This window comes from Panthera leo, chromosome D4 (genome assembly GCF_018350215.1).
Source record: "Panthera leo isolate Ple1 chromosome D4, P.leo_Ple1_pat1.1, whole genome shotgun sequence".
Lineage (NCBI taxonomy): Eukaryota > Metazoa > Chordata > Mammalia > Carnivora > Felidae > Panthera > Panthera leo.
Window position 1 is genome coordinate 39,988,401 of NC_056691.1, and position 20,176 is coordinate 40,008,576.

The 20,176-nt window shown below is 41.2% G+C and overlaps 1 protein-coding gene across 2 annotated transcripts in view; it reads right to left on the bottom strand.

The window, feature by feature from the left end:
- The window catches only part of FREM1 (FRAS1 related extracellular matrix 1), a 134,875-nt gene that overhangs the window by 104,056 nt on the left and 10,643 nt on the right, over window positions 1-20,176 (bottom strand). For both annotated transcript variants that reach the window (XM_042912941.1, XM_042912938.1), the window contains exons 5-9: window positions 14,454-14,777; window positions 12,464-12,572; window positions 9,348-9,479; window positions 6,725-7,069; window positions 5,964-6,106 (exon numbers count right to left, since the gene is read on the bottom strand). In XM_042912941.1, coding sequence (XP_042768875.1) covers window positions 5,964-6,106; window positions 6,725-7,069; window positions 9,348-9,479; window positions 12,464-12,572; window positions 14,454-14,777 — 1,053 coding nt within the window. The remainder of the gene's footprint in view (window positions 1-5,963; window positions 6,107-6,724; window positions 7,070-9,347; window positions 9,480-12,463; window positions 12,573-14,453; window positions 14,778-20,176) is intronic.

A 20,176-nucleotide genomic window follows, 5' to 3' on the forward strand; every position in this document is an offset into this window, starting at 1 on the left:
TTTAAAAAAATCTTCAAGTCATACTCACTGGTTTGGAACCATGCAAGAGGGCAGGGAGGCTTTGCCAAACAGCTTTTATCACGACATCTATTATTATGTTTTACAATAATCCATGATTGGTTGCGAGAAAGCAACTACTAACTCTCTCTTGAAATGGAGTATTTGTCATCATGGTCTTTACACAGCTTGATGCAGGAGAGTGAGTATTCTTACCCCGGTTTTATTCATTTTAATATTGTTCCTGAAGCACAGATCAGCAGTGCTAGTTTTGCCTACAATAATGGTGTCCATAATACTTAGTTTGAAAATGAAAAAAAGTCCTTTTTAAATTGGCATACAGGGGCACCTGAGTGGCTCAGTGGGTTAAGCGTCCGACTTCAGGTCAGGTCATGATCTCGTGGTTCGCAAGTTCAAGCCCCGCATCGGGCTCTGTGCTGACAGCTCAGAGCCTGGAGCCTGCCTTGGAGTCTGTGTCTCCCTCTCTTTCTGTCCCTCCCCAACTCGCACTCTGTCTCTCTCTGTCCCTCTCTCTGTCTCTCTTTCTCTCTCTCAAAAATAAACATTAAATTGGCATACAAAGCAAAAACTAAAACATGGGTAAGCTTTACTATGACCAAGACTGGGAATGTCAGCTCAGTCACCTATAAGCTATGCTCCCTGGGCAAATAATCTAACCCCTTTGGGGCTCAGTTTTTCTGTCTAGTAGCACAGGGAGTACCTGGTAGTAGATGCTCAATTAATTAATTCCCTGTCTCCATCATTACGGTTACAAAAGCACCCAACATAGGTACTACTCCATTATGAAGCATTTCAATAATTAAAAACTAAAGCCAGTTATCAAAATAAAAGAACACAATAAAAGCCATTTCTCCAGTCTCCTGGAGTCTGTGTCACAATTTTTTTCCCAATTACAGTTTTTCGCTAATCTACAAAGTTCAGAAATTCTCTACGGGACCTCCCAGCCATAGTGTGGATCAGTGAGGCTCCACTTAATTGAAAAACTGGATTTAATATGGAAACAATAGTTATTGTGCCTTCAAAGAGACCACTTTCCATGCTAATTTATTCTCCAATGTGTTCTTTGTGTAAAAAGAATGTACAAGTATGCTTTTTTATATGCCTGTAGTAATTCTTGGTGGGCACATTTTTCAACATGCTTTATGATCATTTAAGTTGGTGCATCTTTACATATTTATGCATGTTTAAACCATTATTGTGTGTGTGTCTGTGGGTAAGAAAAATCCTATTTTAACAAGCTCCATAGAGAAATAAAGAATTTTCATTGTACTGAAATTTGGTTGTAAAAATGACATTATTGAATACCCATTCCCAGACAGTGAAAAGCTAGTGCCCAATCATTAAGCTGTCGCGGCTGAATTCCCCTACATCCCTCCAGTCTACTTATGGCCACAAGCACCTGCAAACAGACTTGGAGGAAATCTGAACATAAAGTGATATATCAGTACACAAAATGACGAAGGGCAAAGCCTGACCTTGACCCTCAGACTCGGGTTCGCTATTTGATACTCTGATGGCTAGTATTTGACTTTCTTTCAAGCCTGGCTTCTTGATCCTTTCTCTGCCTAAGCTTGGGCTCTGCCTGATTCTTTATCTTGCATCCTCTTTTGAGATTAGCCAGCGCGACTTCTCAGATCCAGGAACCTCTACGAGAAGTCCCTTCTACTTGACCCACAGGCCTTTGTGGTACCTGCTTCCTTTCTTCTTCTTTTTCTTAGTCCTCTTTCTGTTTTTCTCATCTAGCCTTATTTTTCATTCTCTGTTTTCTTTCTTTCTTTTTTCTTTTAGTTTTTATTTTAATCACCCCGTACTCACCACGACAAGTGCATTCCTTAATCGCCATCACCCATTTCACCAAAAGCACATTGAGTGGGTGAGGTTTTATTTGATAACAATAATGACAACCAAGAAAGAAAGAGGGAGGGTGTTTCTTGCTGCTGTGCAGATGTGCAGACACGCTGTTGGTGTGTCGGCTGACCTCTCAGAGGAGCGTTCAGTGGAGAAGGGGGAGAGGAGGAAAGGGGCATCCCTGCTACGTAACTTCTTTCCTGATTTAAGCACATTGTGTCTCATCTGAGGAGGTCCTTGCTTTCTGTCTCTATGAAAGGAAGTTTTCCAACAATGTGGCCTAAGCAATCTTGTGCCTGAGTTAATTTTTAGTCACTGTGGAAACTTCTGATCACAAAAGCTCCGGTCAAGCAACCTTCTTATCTAGACTTTCTTCTTTCTTTATTTTCAAATGTTTTTATTATTTATTTTTGAGAGAGAGAGAGAGAGAATGAGTGGGGAGGGGCAGAGATTGAGGAAGACACAGAATCCGAAGCAGGCTCCAGGCTCCGAGCTGACAGCACAGAGCCCGACGCGGGGCTCGAACTCGCAAACCACAAGATCATGACCTCAGTCAAAGTCGGACACTTAACTGACTGAGCCACCCAGGTGCCCCTAGACTCTCAGTTAACAGTGGAAGGCTGCAGATTTTGTTGACTATTTTACAAATTTTGTTGAGTTTTCATCTGAAAGACATGACTAGATACTTGCCCAAATTGAAGGTGCAATCATCAAGTAGACTAAATGATCGTGCAAGTTCCTTAAAAATTCAAGTTTCAATGATGCTATTGGGGGCTCACAACACAAAAACGCTTACCAGCACACACACACAAAATACTTGTTTTGCTGTTATGCGCACACCAATTCCTAGAAACTCTGAAGAATAAAGCTTTACATTCATTCCTCCCCCATGTCACTCCTTCCCCAGTTCCTACCAAATGTCTCAGTCTTGTTTCCTCTTACTTTCACTAAAGGTTGAAAAATCAGAGTTCATTTTGGGACAACAAAACAAAACAAAGACAAGAACAAAAACAAAAACAAAACAAAACAAACAAAAAAAACCAGTTCTTGAGGTTCTACTTTGAGTCTGGTACCAATATCTGAAGACACAGAGATAAATAATTTGGGATTCCTCCCATCAGTGAGCTTATAGTTGATCCCATAAAACAAATAACGGCCTCACGTGATAGTTATTTGATATCAGATAACATAAAAGGACAAGTTGACTCAGCCTGGAGGAGGTGTGGAATGAGGGCATCAGAGAAGGACTGCTGGAGCAGGTGATGTTAGAGCTGAGAGTAGGTCCATCTAGAAATGGATGAAGCTAAAGCTGCCACTACTCAGAAGTGGGGGAAAACTGGGGCTAGATGAATGCTACCACACACCCTGACACTGTATTAATGGATTTTAATCGTCCTCAATTACAGGGATGTGGCTGATGTCCTCTATTCTTTTGTCTTAATCTTTATTTTCCGTAGGCTCCATGCCCAATGTGAGTCCCAAACTCACAACTCTGAGGTCAGGAGTCACATGCTTTACCAACTGAGGTGGCCAGGTGACCCGATCTCTTCTATTCTTAAAGGACCATGTGAGGGATTCTGATAATAACCCCTTCCCCAAAAGATGAAAATTGGAACTAACACACTGGCAGTGGGTGGAGAGGTAGAGATGGGTGAGAGAAATCTATCAAGTAGATTCAGTAAGACCTGCTGACTGATGGGTTTTGCAGACATAGACGGAAAAAAAAGGGCTGGGGATGACTTCAGAGATTCTAATTAAAGTGGTTTTGTGAAAGTCTGGGAGGAAATATTCCAAATGTCTTATGGATTGTGGACATGGGGACTTGAAAATGCTGATGGGGGCGCCTGGGTGGCTCAGTGGGTTGAGCATCTGACTCTTGATTTTGCCTCAGGTCATGATCCCAGGGTCATGGGATCAAGCCCCGTGTCAGGCTCTGCATGGAGTATGGAGCGGGCTTGTGATTCTCTCTCTTTGCCCCTCCCCTACTCATGAGTACATGCTCTCTCACTCTCTCCAATTATAAATTAATTAATTAATTAATTAATAAAATGCTGAGACACACATATGTAGTGATGTCAGGTACAGAGGTGGGCACTTAAGGTTGAGCTGGAGAATATTTAGGAGCCAAAGCATAAGTGGTACGTGAAAACACAGCAAATTTACAGAGTTGGTCTCTCTCTCTCTCTTTCTCAACATAGATTAGGAAGATGAAAGCAAAGAAAAACATAATTATGGCCTCTTCTTCAGAAATCTAACCATCCTAGGGAATAAACTTATAACTGGATCTACAGAGTTTAGTCTGAGTTATTTGCCAAGATTCACAAATAATTCTGTTTCAATACAGTTTTCATTTCCTTATTATAGAGCGATCTCACATCTCCATTTGATCTCTAAATATCAATTGATATGAATATCAATAAATCTGTATCTATGATGTATAAAATACGTAATAGCAGAAGTTCTGAGCTGTTGATTTCAAAAACAAACACATAATCTGCTAAAAGTGATATGGTGTTCTACTCAGAAACAGGTCAGTTTGAATAGATACAACAGAAGATTTAAAACAAACCCTATTAGTAATTGCCGTTTCAGATTATCAAGTCAGCCAAGGTCTCAAGCAAAAATGTAAACTAGAAATGGCATATAATACATTGACGAAAAGAGGGTGTTGTTATGTTTAAGGGAATTGATTTCATATTCAATAAGCAGATGAATTAGGAAATTTCTAAAAAAAAAAAAAAAGGAAGAAAGAAAGAAAGAAAGAAAGAAAGAAAGAAAGAAAGAAAGAAAGAAAGGAAGGAAATTTCTCATTCATTTTCCATTCCCTCTTAACAGGGGTCACCTACTTCCTTCAGTTTCTGGGCTCTCTGACATCCTTCTTCTTGATTATCCATTTTTGTTACAAACAGAAGAATAGCTCAATCACCTATGCAGTGGCTAGTGTAAGTGACTGTGGCATTACAAGAACACATTATATAACGAATAGGGACACATGCTTTAAGAAATCATTCTAAAAATTAAGTTTATTTATTTTTGACAGAGTGCAAGCATGAACTGGGGAGGTACAGAGAGAGAGAGGGAGACACAGAATCCGAAGCAGGCTCCAGGCTCCAGGCTCCAGGCTCCAAGCTGTCAGCAAATAGCCTGATGCGGGGCTCGAGCTCACGAACCGTGAGATCATGAACTGGGCAGAAGTCAGATGCCTAACTGACTGAGCCACCCAGGCGCCCCTTTAAGAAATCATTCTAGAGCTGGTTCCAGATTTGCTAGGTTTCTACACATGCTACCTTCCAAGATAATAAGGAGAAAATACTCACCAAAAAGAACCATGTATAGTAAGTGATCTCTTATTTTCAGCTGTCTTTTTCTACCCCTACCATCAACCATCCTTTCCTTGCATGGCGTCTACCCTATAAACTATACTTTATAGTCGTTCAGATCCTACACTCCATTTTCTGTCATTTCTTTATGAGAATGCCTCCTTAAACCTATTTCTTCATCCTATATCCTTAAATGATACACTCGAGTGGTAGTAAAACACTTAATTCTTCAAAACCAATAATAAATAATAGCTAATTTATCTACTGAGTACTTACCATGTGCCAGAAAGTTCTCAGTAGTTTGTTTATGTAGTTATGTAATTATCTCACTTCCCTCACAATTTCTGTATAAGGAAGTTGTATTATTATCTATTTTACAGATAAGGAAACTGAGGCACAGGTCAATCAGTTAGTTAGGGTCAAGGACAGGAGAGAAACATAAAGCAATGTAGCTTCAGAGACCACACCTCAACTGCCATACATAAAAGTGTTCTCTTGAGTGTTATGAAGTCAGCAGATTTGGGGAGGCGTTTTATATAAAAGGACCCATGGTTAAATGACCTTGGAAATGCTACATACACAGAAATTTATAAAACTTATCAGCAAAGTAAATGGCAGAGAAGGCATGTTGCAAACAATTTGACTTAATTTTGCTAAATCCTTTGCTTCTCAAACTTTCGATCTTAAAACCTGTTTTCATGTATTTTCTTACAACACCACCCAGAACCGATATCTGTGGACAAGACTTGGCGAAAGTATTCAGAGATGGTCTCTTACCTGTGGCACTGAGAGATTTGGAGGTTCATGGCTATCCCACAGGACAAATTCAAAAGAGTCTTCAAAGATCTCTCCACCAAAGTGACGATAGTGAATGATGCCATTAAATAGATCCCTCTGAAGGAAGCCAGGGACAGGATAGCCTGTTGGGTCCACAAAATACCACATACTTTTGTAACAATCTTCCAAGTGTTGGGGTATAAAGATATTGGACTTATCTCCAAAGTATTCTCTGCCTAGTATATTGTATGCAGCCAAGGAGTCTTCATTAGATACTTTCATCAAAGCTTATAAATAATAAGCAGAAAATTTTAAGTTGCTACACCTGTCTTACCATATGTAGAAAAATGAGCATTACAAAAATATCTTTAAGACGCATAGTCTTAACTAAACTACTTGTTCCCTCTTTTGTTACTCCTACTTTAAGAAATAGTTATGAAATTATTTTCATAAAGCATAAACAAACGCCATTCGTGAAATTACTTTATAAACAATTTAGCATTAGGCCAAATAGTCCTCTTCAAACTTACTTGTTCTTTCATCCTGCTTGGCCGACATAATTTTTCATAATGTAATGGTTACCTTGACACAGAGCTCTGGAATTTTTTACTTGCACGATCTTGGATAGATTAGTTTAACTTTTCTAAGTGTCAGGCTTCCCATCCACAAAATGGGAATGATAACAGTATCTCACCTCACAAACTTGATGTCCACCCTTGCACAAATTCTGACATCAGCGATCATCACTATTCAGAACTTACCTATCAGCCCTGGCCCTGGCTTCTTCATGATCTCTCCGGCCTGAGGGGGTTTTGTGATATTAAAGAAGATGTAGTCATCACTGGAGTCCATATCTGATGCTCTCAGCATGGAACCCTGGATCAGTATGGTCTGTCCCTCCTCCAGTTCAATTACTACATTGTTTACGAGGAACGGGGGACTGTCATCTTTGGGCAAAATGTTGATGGGAAACTTATGGCGGATGCTGTGATGGCCATCGAATATCCTGAAGACCACAAAGTCTTTGGTGGAGTCACTGTCGTCATGATGATAGCGAACAACTCCAGCCTGAAGGTCAGCCACAGTGAAGAGAAATCCTTTCCCCCCTGATGGAGAGAACAGAGATGGGGCTGACTGAACAAGGGGTGCCGAGGGAGCAGCTGCAGCAAAAGCAGCCATAGAAGAAAGGGCATGAAGGAAATGGGCCAGCTGATACCTGCCTCACCTAGACAGACAATCTTGTTTAGTGGGCTCTGGGCCACCACAGAACTGGTTTTGAATAGGGGCTGTAACACTTACTGGCTGTGTGGACTTGGGCAAGGCACTTAATTCATTTGAGACTCATCTATAAAACAGGGATAATAAGACCCACCTCATATTCCCTAGGAAGGATGAGAGAACGTAAAGAACAGTAAGCTGACAAAAAGTGTTAATTACCATTCAACATGGCAGCACTTCCCTGAGGAGCAGGCTTGAGCCAGGAGCATCAGCACCACTTGTGAAGTTGTTGGAAATGCAAGTTCTCTGGCCCTCCCCCCCAGACCCACTGAGTAGAAGTCCTGGAGGTGAGACCCAGCAATCTGTGTTTTATCAAACCTCCAGGAGAGTCTAACACACGCTAAAGTTCGAGAATCACTGGCTTATTGCCCAAGAGCTACAGCTCTGCTACCAAATGGCCTAGGTATTTGGGTTCAAATCCCAGTTCGGCCACTTTCTAGGTACATACACAAGTCAACTTCTCTAAATCCCAGGTTCCCCATTTGTAAAGTGGGAATAATAATAGTACTACATTTCGTAAAGCTGATATAATGTAGAAAGCTTTGTACAGTATAATGTAGAAAGCTTTGTACAGTATGATTTGCACAAATCATAAATGCTACGATTTTCTACCTCCTCCGCACTAGAACGTCATTATGGGCTATCACTCTTCTCTTGATTTCCACATTGCTTCACTCTGTATAAGCGATTACAATTCTTGATGGCCGATTTCCCTGTACTCTCCCCACACTATGGTTCTATCAAAGCCCACTGGAATAAGTGATTAAGCATTTGTACAATGGACATCACAGTTTACTCGCCCAATAGCCCCTTTCTGCTTCTTCGCCAGTACCAGAATCCTAGTGTTATTTGGAATGGCAATACGACCATTTGAAAATACTCAGTTTCCCAGACCCCACTGCATCCAGGGGGTAGTATGTGATTTGGTGGATTTAAGTGGAACCCACTGTATCAGGTTCCTGGGGAAAGTTGTTAAAGAAAACAAATTAAGCGACGTAACTTTTTTCATCATCCCTTCTCTTTCTTCCTTCCCGGGATGCAGACCGGAAGTCTGAAGGTGTAGGTGCTATCGTGAGACCACTGTCAGGACAGAATGAGCTGGTGGCATCATGGATCTGGAATGCCTACCTCTGGGCAACTTATCACGTGAGGAAAATTACTCTTGAGTTTCTAAGTCACTGTCGTTGGGTTTTCCTTACATGCAGCTGAACATCCCCCTAAGCTGATCTCCTACTCTCCTAGGATGACTTCACTTTTCAGTTCAGAATTCCTAATCACAAATGATAATAAAAAAGAGCTCTCTTTCTGCTTTATAGTTAGGAACACCAAGAGGATAATTGAATTAAATCCTCTGAGCTCATTACACGGAATGGACTATGTTATGTGATAGCAGGATTATTTTTATTAGGGATATTACCTTGTTAACTACTACTCTTATAGTTATACTATAATTAACATAATAACATAATTATACTAATAACATAATGATTACCAAGTATTTAAAAAACTAAGTTTTTCTGTTCTTTAATACATTCCTCTGAATCAGAGAAACGAGAGGGAAATATTTTGTCTTCCCACTGGGATAAGCTCATCAGTTAAAGAGTATGTTTAGAAGGAGTCCTACATGGCATGTGAGATTTAAATAATGAGCCGAGCACAAGATGCTGCTTGTGAATTGTCATCCACTGATGGGAGCACCCTAACACAAAAGCGAATGGTTTCAAGAACTCCCCGCTTTCCGGATATGACAATTCGCTTAGAAATGAGGCCCAGGAGGGGCACCTGGGTGGCTCAGTCAGTTAAGTGTCCGGTATTGGTCCAATTCATGATCTCATAGTTCATGGGTTCGAGCCCCCACGTTGGGCTCTGGGCTGACGGCTCAGAGCCCGGAGCCTGCTTCGGATTCTGTGTCTCCCTCTCTTTCTGCCCCTCCCTCACTCACACTCTGTCTCTCTCCCTGTCTCAAAAATGAAGTAAATAAGTATTTTTTAAAAATTTTTAAAAAAGAAATGAGGCCCAAGAGATGCTATGTGTATCCTGTTAAATATGATCTGCTTTTGGAGAAAAGACTCGGGTTCTCTTCTAGGTCAGAGGTTGATCTTTCACCTCTTACTGTAAGCTGTCCATGCTGCAGGCCACCCACGGTGACCAGCTGGACAGCACGGATGTCATCATTGTCAACAATCTGAAACTGTTCCCAAGTGATGGCCCGAGACTGCCCCTCCAGAAGATTCAGACCTACAAGAGAAAACAGAAAAGTGTCCTGGAAAGTTCTATGACGTGCCAACCTGCCCACTTGAAGACAAGATTAATGAATTTTCACTCACAAAACCAGCTGAAAATTGTATCTTTGAAAGCTTTTTAAGAAACTGGAGTTTAGCTTTTATTTTTAGTAACATTTCCGCATCTAATACTATTAACCCAGGTCTGATAACTGGTTCCTTGTGATATATATCAGTTGGAGGCACGGTGGTGCCAGAAAAGAAACCCGTAAGGAAAGAATAGATGTTATGCTTACAGGGGTCTCGTTCAAAAATGTCCACAAGGCATTTTTCAAAGGTGACATCCAGATATCTGAAGTGGGCAAGAGAATCAGAAGAGCTTTTACATATAAGCTATGAGTGCAACAGTAGCCCGCAGGACAGAGAATGTATCATGGCTACGTGTGCAAATACAGAAATACTGTGTTAGGGGAGTGGTTAATGGTATTGAACACGAAGTGTCTGACACTTCGAAATGAGGGCTGAATTGTATTCTAGGCTCTAGGAAAGAAGGAACTTCTGTAACTAAAGGAACTGAAATAAAACCTTCTCCTTGGACCCAGTATGCTGGAGGAAATCTGGGGAGAGGGGGTTAAGTGCTGCTTAGAGCAGCGAGATACAGATTCGGGATGGAACACTCCAGTTAGAAACAGGGAGCTGAGCATCATCAAGCGTTCCCATTACTCAGTGGATCCAAGAGCTGACAGATTGCCAAGAATCTTGAAAGGGAACAAAGCTTTTTAGGTTTTTAAGTTGATAAAACTTAAAGGCGATGTACTGGCAGACCCACTTACATTTCCCCTTAAACCTGCCCAGCTTCCCCTGCCTCCCTGGCTATGACCGTGTGCCTGCCTTCTCGCTGCAGCAGCCCATAAGGGTCCCCGCAATTGTAAAGTCCCGTCTGCCACCACTGTCTCATCTTCTGATAAGGCTGGTTACGTCAATCGTCCTCTTGGGCAAGGGCCAGGTTTTGGCATGACCTCCCTTGTGACCGTGGCCGGGTCCTATACCATGGGACCCCAGAAGTTTGTAGCAGCTACAAAGAAGGACCAGGCAGCACATCGTGGACATGTGGGGAGTTGACATCCAGTGAGGCAAACTGACCACAGTGAGACAGGAGACGGGGAGGAGCTGAGAGAGAGACTACTCACCCTTTCCCCAGCCCACCTCTGGCCCTTCCCACACACGGTGCTTCCATTTCCTCCTGGAAACACCAGCCTGACTGAACAAACAACTTCACTTTCTGATAAGCTCAGTCACCCTCCCTTTTTATTTGTTCCCCCACAACTTCCTTTCCCTGTTATTCCTGTTTTCAGTATAGGGTTAGTGCCTATGACCTGCCTCAGGGGCTGTTTGCTAGGGAACCTGGAATAAGACATACACTATGATGAAAGGATGGATGGATATGATGGATGGATGGATGGAAGAAAGGAAGGAAAGAAGGGAGGGAGGGAGGAAGATGAAAGAAAGAAAGAAAGAAAGAAAGAAAGAAAGAAAGAAAGAGAAAGAAAAGAATGAAAGAAAGAAAGAAAGAAAGAAAGAAAAGAATGAAAGAAAGAAAGAAAGAAAGAAAAAGAGAGAGGGGGAGGGTAGAAAGGGAGGAGGGGGGAGGGGGGAAGAAAGAAGGGAGGGAAGGAGGGAGGGAGGACAAGCACATATAATCTCTGCGACTCATAAAAGGGTTTTGAAGCCCAGACTGTGTGCTACACATAGGACAAGGCATCACGGGACACAGAGCAAGCAAGAAGTGTATTATAACAAGATATTAACAGTGATTCTGTCTTTGCAGTGGAGTAATGAATGATTCCATTCATTCATTCATTACTATTTCATTCATTCATCCATTATGATTTCATTCATTTCTATCCATTCCCTATTATTATTATTATTATCCATTAATTCAATTTATTCTGTCTGATACACTTTCCAAGTTTTCAATGATGAGCATATATTAAGCCATAATAAGTAAAATTCCATTTAAAAAAAAGATTCTGATGTCCAAAATAGCCAAAACCAGATTTGGAGCTCTCTTAACAAGCCTGGATTTCACAGATCACACAGGCTATGAATAATCTGTGCTCAAGCCATAATCCACTTAGTATATGATTATTATAAAGTTCAGGTTGCCAATTCTTTCCTTTTATTATCCCTCTAGCAGAGGTAGAGTGGGACATCTCCCAATGTTCTCCATCATGACCCAAACTCACACACATACAAACACGTGTGTGTGTGTACCTGCATGCAAAGGCGTGCACACACACACACACACACACACACACACACACACACACACACACACAGAGTATAAGCCACCACCTGAGGATTTAAATCAGACAGAAATATTTTCCCCTTCACAGAGCCTACCACCACTGCTTATAAGTAGGTCTTGACTGCTATCAATGGAATCAGCGGGAAAGGGAAAAATCTTCATTCACCTTCCACATTTACATCTGATCTAAATATATACCTTGCATCATAAGACCACTCGGAAGTGACCTTCTTTTAAAACAAATAAAGCAGTTTAAGCTCTTATTCGTGTATTATGGCTTCCCTGCATGTCCCCACAACAGGACAATGAATTGGTCTCCATTTTCCTTCCCTTTCTCTGAACGGTTCGAATTAGAGACCTTTTCCTTCTCAGTCCAACTGTAGCTCAATATCACAAATAGTTACTTTTTGGCCGCATTCAGTTAAAAGGTGTCCTTTTGGCTTATTGCCTACAGAGGAAAAAAAAAAAAAAACGTGGCTTCACAGCACAGGAGTCCTGGTTTCAAATTTCTCAGCCCGCAGGCAGGAAAAACAAAACAAAACAAAAACAACTATCTGATACCCTTAACTTGGCTGGGTTTCGGTTGCCTCATGTGTGAAATGGGAAGAAAAGGACCTTTCTTTCCCGACCCATGCACTTTTCCTGTCTTCCCTTCAGGGCTGTGCTGCTTAATGCCTTACACTGAACTTCACCTGTGTTCCAGGACACTCGCGGGGCATTCGTATCCGCTGTTCTGATGGAGATGTGGACTGTAATGGGTGCGCTCCTCTCAAAGAAGAAGTCGTAAGCCTCCACCTCCACCTGTAAACAAACAGTTGCATAGGAATCACACGTTGATAATTTATAGCTACAAAATACCATTATTCCCGGGGTATACATCACACCTGGAGGCAAAACAGATATAGGTTCAGCCGTCGCCTGATCTCATTTTTTGACAACCTCATCTCACTTTTTCAGGCTCTAGATCTTGTTCCTCGGTTAACAGTATTTTAAAATTTTCGTCTCCATACAACAAGTTCGTAATTTATGAATTTTCATGGCTGAAAGAATGGACCTCCTTGGCATTACAGTCCAGGGAAGGGCGGTTAGCTCCAGAAGCATTGGCCATGGTTGTGCTCTCGGGGACCCCATCCCAGGTGGCTGAGTGACCCCAGGGCTTCCAGCCCACAGGGTCTATAAAGCACCTCATCTCCGCTGAGAAAATTGAGAGTCACCTTCTAACAACAACAACAACAACAAAAACACACATTTGGACAGGTTCTGCTTTAAGATTACATTGTACGATGTCAGAAAACGCATACATGAAGCAGCCAGAGTAGCTGTGCTTTGTTTATGAGCTCGAGGTAAAAGCAGACGTCTGATGAGAAATCACTTCATCATACGGAAGGAACGAGAGGTGAGGGCAAGCATGAAAAAAAACAGCCACCATTTACTCTTAGGAAATGAAGAAAAGAAAAGGACGAAGTTTGTAGCCTGAAGTCTTTTGCCTGCCCTGGAGGCTAAATGCAGAAAATGCCTAAATTCGGTGGAGGACAATTTGGAATCCCAGGGCCACTCATTTTCCTTAATAAGCCTGAACTCAAGTCTGTGTCAACCCGCTCATTTAAAATTTCCATCCTGTTTGAATCAACTCACTGGTAGGTCTACAGGTTGGTTAAGCATTATTATTGCAAGACTGTAACCAGCGGCTCTCAACTCCCATCCGAAACCAAACAGGAGGAAAGAGGCTGGAATAGTAGCAGACGGTACTTAGATTAGGCAGAGGACTTCCCTGACAGAAAGTGTTTGACAGGGAAATTAGTCGTCCAGTGAGACTATAAAGTCTTCTATCCTGAGTCAGTGCTATTCATTAAAAGTAAGGATCCCAGTAAAACATTCCCCCCCCCGAAACAAGAAGGAATAATAGAATGCATTAATGAAAGGATTGTAGACAAAGTCATCTCTAACTCCAATGGTCTCTGTAATGCAGGAAGGCTTTCAAGGATGCCAGCTCAAACTGGTGAGCTCTGGGCCACAAGTGGTCCTCAGAAATATTTTGTAGCTGGCACAATTTTAAAACTTTTAAAACTCTTAGTATGTATTATATATTTATTTTTTTTAATATGTATTATATATTTAAAAATCGAAACACTGAGGGGCACCTGGTTGGCGTCTCTTGGTTTCAGCTTGGGTCATGATCTCACGGTTCGTGAGTTCGAGCCCTGCATCCGGCTCCGCGCTGGCAATGCAGAGCCTGCTTGGGATTCTCTCTCTGCCCCTTCCCTGCTCACTCTCTCTGTCTCTCAAAATAAATACACTTAAAAAATTGAAACATTTTTACAAATTTACAGATTTCCAATGTCTGTGCAGTGCAAGAGTTATAGCTACCCGGTATGTCTGTTTGCCTGTATTCTTACAGGGCAGCAGTCATCGGAGCCCCGGTGCACCTGTGCCTTCTAAACGGCCAGCTCTTTTCAGTCCCTGCAGTGTCCCTCCCCCTGCCTCCCCACCCCAGCCGGATTTGCTCTTTGGATCACCTGCCTGGCTCCTCTAGGCATCTAGAGGAGCCTCCAGATTTACCGTGATGGATTCTCCTCTGAGGCAATGACTGTACAAACTCACCTGAAGGTTAAGGGAAGTGGCCTCTCTGAGAACTCTGTAAATACCAAACAGGCTGGAAGCTTCGTCTCCCTTTCTTCTTACCTCGTAATGTCTCCTCACAGAATGGCTGCTGTTTGGCGGCTGATAGGCTATCTGCATGTCGCTTAGATCTTTCCAGGTGAACGAGGAGATGGGTCTGGTGTGATCCCACAGATGAGTCACGTAGCCCTGGGGTGGGGCCTTAGTAACGTTGAACACCAGCAAGGGCTTGGGCGTCTCATCCTCTTCACAGTCCAGAACGGCTGTGGTCAAAGAGGTCAGGATGAACTGATCCACTTCCAGAATAAACATGGCCATGAACGCAGCCCTTGGAATCTGATTAGGAATGCCGGCTCTGATATAGACGGGCAACCACGCACTCTCTGACTTTTGGAGGGGAAAGAAAATATGAGGGAAGAAACAACATAAGTAAAGCTATCACATATCTGGTTAACAGGATGGTAAACGGTGTGTCCTATAGTGACCTGAAACCTGGCTGCACATGAGAATCACTGGAGAGTTTTAAACATACACTAAATGCCCAAGCCCTATCTCCACGGGTTCTAATTTACTTGTTCCAAAAAAGGGACAAGAAAACTGGCATTTTTTTAAAAAAAATTTAACGTTTATTTATTTTTGAGAGAAAGAGAGAGAGAAACAGAGCACAAGCGGAGTAGGGACAGAGAAAGGGAGATACAGAATCCGAAGCAGGCTGCAGGCTCTGAGCTGTCAGCACAGAGCCCAATGCGGGGCTCAAACCCACGAACTGTGAGATCATGACCTGGGCCGAAGTCGGAAGCTCAACTGACTGAGCCACCCAGATGTCCAGAAACCTAGTATTTTTTTTTAATTTTATTTACTTATTTTTTTAATTTACATCCAAGTTAGTTAGCGTCTAGTCCAACAATGATTTCAGGAGTAGATTCTTTCGTGCCCCTTACCCATTTAGCCCATCCCCCCTCCCACAACCCCTCCGGTAACCCTCAGTTTGTTCTCCATATTTATGAGTCTCTTCTGTTTTGTCCCCCTCCCTGTTTTTATATTACTTTTGTTCCCCTTCCCTTATGTTCATCTGTTTTGTCTCTTAAAGTCCTCGTATGAGTGAAGTCATATGATATTTGTTTTTCTCTGACTAATTTCACTTAGCATAATACCCTCCAGTTCCATCCACGTAGTTGCAAATGGCAAGATTTCATTCTTTTTGATTGACGAGTAATACTCCATTGTATATATACCCCACATCTTATTTATCCATTCATCCATCGATGGACATTTGGGCTCTTTCCACACTTCGGCTATTGTTGATAGTGCTGCTACAAACATGGGGGTGCATGTGTCCCTTGGAAACAGCACATCTGTATCCCGTGAATAAATGCCTAGTAGTGCAATTGCTGGGTCATAGTGTAGTTCTATTTTTAGTTTTTGAGGAACCTCTATACTGTTTTCCAGAGTGACTGCACCAGCTTGCATTCTGAAAAAACTGGTATTTTTAAAACTCTCTGGTGACTCTAACATGTAGCCGGGGTTGAAAAGGGACAATAGTTTTGGCATCAGAAGGAAATGTCCTTTTGATTCTATGTCCAGCACTTACGATTTTAATCAAGCTATTTAATTCCTAGATCTTTCCCCCCTCCACCCATTTGTGAAATGGAAATACTGGACCCCCAGATAAGTCACATTCAGTATGCTGAACACTGGATATTGGACTAGAAGTTGTAATCTGTATGCAACAAAATGTTAAAAATGGAATTCTTTTTGGCTCAGGCTGAACTAAAGTTCCAATGAAAGTGACAACAGATTTCAAAGTGAATGTGATACCAATACTATAGGCAGAATTTAGAAAGCAGATTGTCTAGAACCAGTTCCAGACTCTAGAACCCTCTCACTCACTACAAGAATAGAGAAGGGTTGAGAGGGGAAGAGAAAGTTTTCTTCGTAGAGAAGAGTGCATTGCTGTGCTGAGTCACTCCTTTGGTCCCCAACCCCACACACCTCCGTGGAGCGGAAAAGTGGGCAATGCTATATTTGTCTCTGGTATCCAGTGTCCAGAGAGAAGTTTCCTTGAGAGCAGCCTTAAAATGTATCTTTTACAGGTAAGAACACAAAGGACTGATGCTCATACAGGAGGAACTAAGTAGCCAGACGCAGAAGAATAATGGTGTCTGTTCTGGGATCTGCCTGTAGTCCTTGTTTGCAGCAGAGAAAAATATCTGAGTGCCCCAGATATGGGCCAAGTGGGACAGAGGATTGGTGGGGGGTCATCCTGGACCCTGACCTTTTGGGTGCTTCTGTGAGAAGGCAAAGAATCCCTGCCACAGGCAGCTGGAGGTGGGAATCATCCTAGGAGCTCTGTGAGAAGGCAAAGAATCCCTGCCACAGGCAGCTGGAGGTGGGAATCATCCTCTGGAGATGAGATCCACCAGTAGGAGACATCCAGGACCGGGGATCCCCAGAGAAAGCAGGAAACTGCCCTGGGGACAAACAAGCAGCTTGAAACATTTGCCAGACTTAGGGGGCATGAAGTCATATTCTATCAGTGTCTCATTCAACGCTCTCCCCACCGCTCCCCAAAAACTGGCCCCCCCCAGGTCAGAAGTCCTGAAACTAGCCAGCAAAACTCCTGAGAGAGAAGTACAATAGAGAAAGAGGAGACAATCACCCCTCTCCCCTCCTGCTGCATGCTTTATGAAGACAAATTAATGATACGCTGAGACATCTCAGGGTTTAGAGTATCTATTTTGCACATGCCGTTAAAAAATAGAGTCATAATTGGAAAATTCAAGAATGGGAAAATCACAATATAAAAGGACTGGTGCTGAACAATAAGACCATCTCAGCCTAGGGTTAAGCCTCAATAAATATGTTATTTTAGACATGTTAACAAAATGGATATGAACATCAAAAAGAGCTTACTTGAAATAAAAGATAGATGATATAAGAAATAACAAATATAATAACTGAATGCTAGAACTAAAATTTTATTTTTTTAAATGTTTACTTATAAATGTTTAAATGTTTATTTTTTTTTAAATGTTTATTTTCATCAGAAGAAAGAGCGAGTGCACAGGAGTGCATGAAAGCAGAGGAGGGGCAGAGAGAGAGAGAAGAGAGACTCCCAAGCAGGCTCCGTGCGCTGTGACTGCCATGCCCAACACAGAACTTGAACCCACGAACCATGAGATCATGACCTGAGCTGAAGCCAAGAGTCAGAGGCTCAACTGACTGAGCCACTGAGGAGACAACTAACATTTCAGATTGCATAAACAAAGGTGGGGAGATGGGCAATCACTAGGAGAAAGGATAAATAGGACCGATCCTCATCATATATAGGAAGGAGCCAAACAGACTCATTTCATTTTTTGTCTTAAATATTAAAAACTTAAGTTAAACAATGTTTTCAGTTTTAGAACTAAATCCCAGTAAAACATAAGGTCAGATAAACGACTTTCAAATAAGTGAAGAAAAAGGCATAGAAAATATAATCTATCTTACAAGACAAATTTTTTTTTTAGTTAGCAAGAGAACATAAAACAAGATGATAGAAAAAATTTATACCCATTTTTGTAAAACCATAGCTTATATTCCCATGTTCAAGACAAATATTCTGAAATTAAATAGCTAATTACTTATGCCTTATAGGAGAGGCATTTAGAATAAAATTGCATACAAAGATTAAAAGCAAAGGGACAATCCAAAGTTACCATGTAAAGAAAAAAGCAGAAGTGGTCATCTTACTTTCAAAGAAAGACGAATCAAGGCAAAAGGCATTAAAAAAGGACAGCGTGGGCATTTGATATTGATAAAATATACAAGACAAGGATTCTTATAGGAATCATTATATTTAATATTATTCTGGCCAAACCAGTGGAGAACATAGCAAAAATAAGAGGAATAATTACTGAAAAAGAAAGGACAAAATTATCATCATTAGTGAAAGATATAATTATGGTCTTCAAAAGCCCAAAGAATGTAAAAATTCTTGGAATAATTGAATTCAAGAAAGAAGCCAGATAAAAAGAAAATTATACCAAAAAATAGCTTTCCTATTTATCATCAGTAACCAATGAGAAGATATAATGGAGGGGAAAGTGCCTATTCATAGTAATTTCCCAAAAGCACACTGCCTTGGACAGGCCTTAATAAGTATGCTCAACTTACATGAAGAAAACTGCAAATTTTACAGAAACACATCAAAGAACATTTGCCTAGATGAAGCGAGATCCCTCATTTCTGGATAAGAAGGCTCAGTATGCTAAATGTTCTAATATTCCAATTACTTCCAAAATAGCATACAGTTTTAATCCAATCCCGATAAAACTACTTAGGGCTTGAGAACTACGTATAGGTGAGAATGGGTTAGGAAACTTTGAAGACAAGTGATAAGGAAGAACTTGCCTGTAAAATACTGAAGTGTATCATTGCCCTTTTATATTTAGAATGAATGATACTGGCACAAGAATAAGTAGGCAAATCTAAGGAACAAAAGAACTAGCCTTGAAGTCATGTACATGATATTTTCTATGCAATAGAAGCAGCATCAAAAATCAATGAGAAACAGGTTAGTTCTTCAATACCAAGTGTTGAAATCTTGGCTACTTGGGAAAAAAACTGTTCCTGTGTTTCGCAATACTACAGAATTCATTTTGGGTAGATTACAAAAACAAATGTAAACAAGAAATCCTTAAAAATCTAGAAGAAATTATGGGTGAAGTGTCATTTAGTTACTTGATGAGAATGGACTGTACAGGCATAAAAATGATAAAATAACAAGATTTTAAAACTTCAAATATAGTATAAATTTAGTTGCATGAAACAGAATCAACACTGTTGTACCTGTCTCCTTACCATGTGTATAAGTGTGTGTGTGTGTATAAAAGGGTTGAAACATAACTCGTTTTGTTTTCTTATTGTGCTTTCTATGCGGTTTTTAAAAATTATTCTCTGCAGTGAGCATATTGTTTTGATATTCATAAAAGAATGTGTTTTATGACATGCCAAATTGCCTATGGAGTAAGTTAACTAATAAAACAAGAAGGTCATTTAAAGGGGTAAAATCCCAATCAAACTGATCTGAAAATATAAACAAACAAAGTCCTAACTCAATATAGAGATGTAAAAAAAAAAAAAAAGAAAAATCAGTCAGGGGAGCCACCTAGGTGGCTTAGTCGGTTAAGTGTCCAACTTTGGCTCAGGTCATGATCTCATGGTCCATGAGTTCAAGCCCCGCATCGGGCTCTGTGCCGACAGCTCAGAGCCTGAGGCCTGCTTTGGGTTCTGTGTTTTCCTTTCTTTCTGCCCCTGCCTTGCTGGTTCGTTCTCTCTCTCTCTCTCTCTTTCTCTCAAAAATAAAGAAATATTTTTTTAAAAATTTATTAAAGGAAGAAAAATGGGTCTAATTTTTTTAATGGAGATAAGAAATCAATAAAAGTGAAAGCTTTGTGTCAAAAAGACAAAAAGACATCTACAGATAGGAGGCCTAGCATTTAGTCTTGGCTCAGTCATACAGCCACATATGTATGGACAAGGCATGCAATTTCTCTGGCCACCACCCTACAAGGGGTTGGGTTACACCAGTCATTTCCAAACGTAGCTGATGATCCATTTTTTCCTGGGTAGCTTCTTTAACTGGCAAAACATGCATGGTGCTTACTATGTGCCAGGTGCTTTGTAAGTATCATCTTGTTTATTTCTCTCGCTTACTCTCAGAAGTAGGTTCTCTTATCCCCGTTTTCAGGTTTTAACACCTGAGGCATAAAATCCAAAGTCAGAGAGCTAGTTAAATAGAC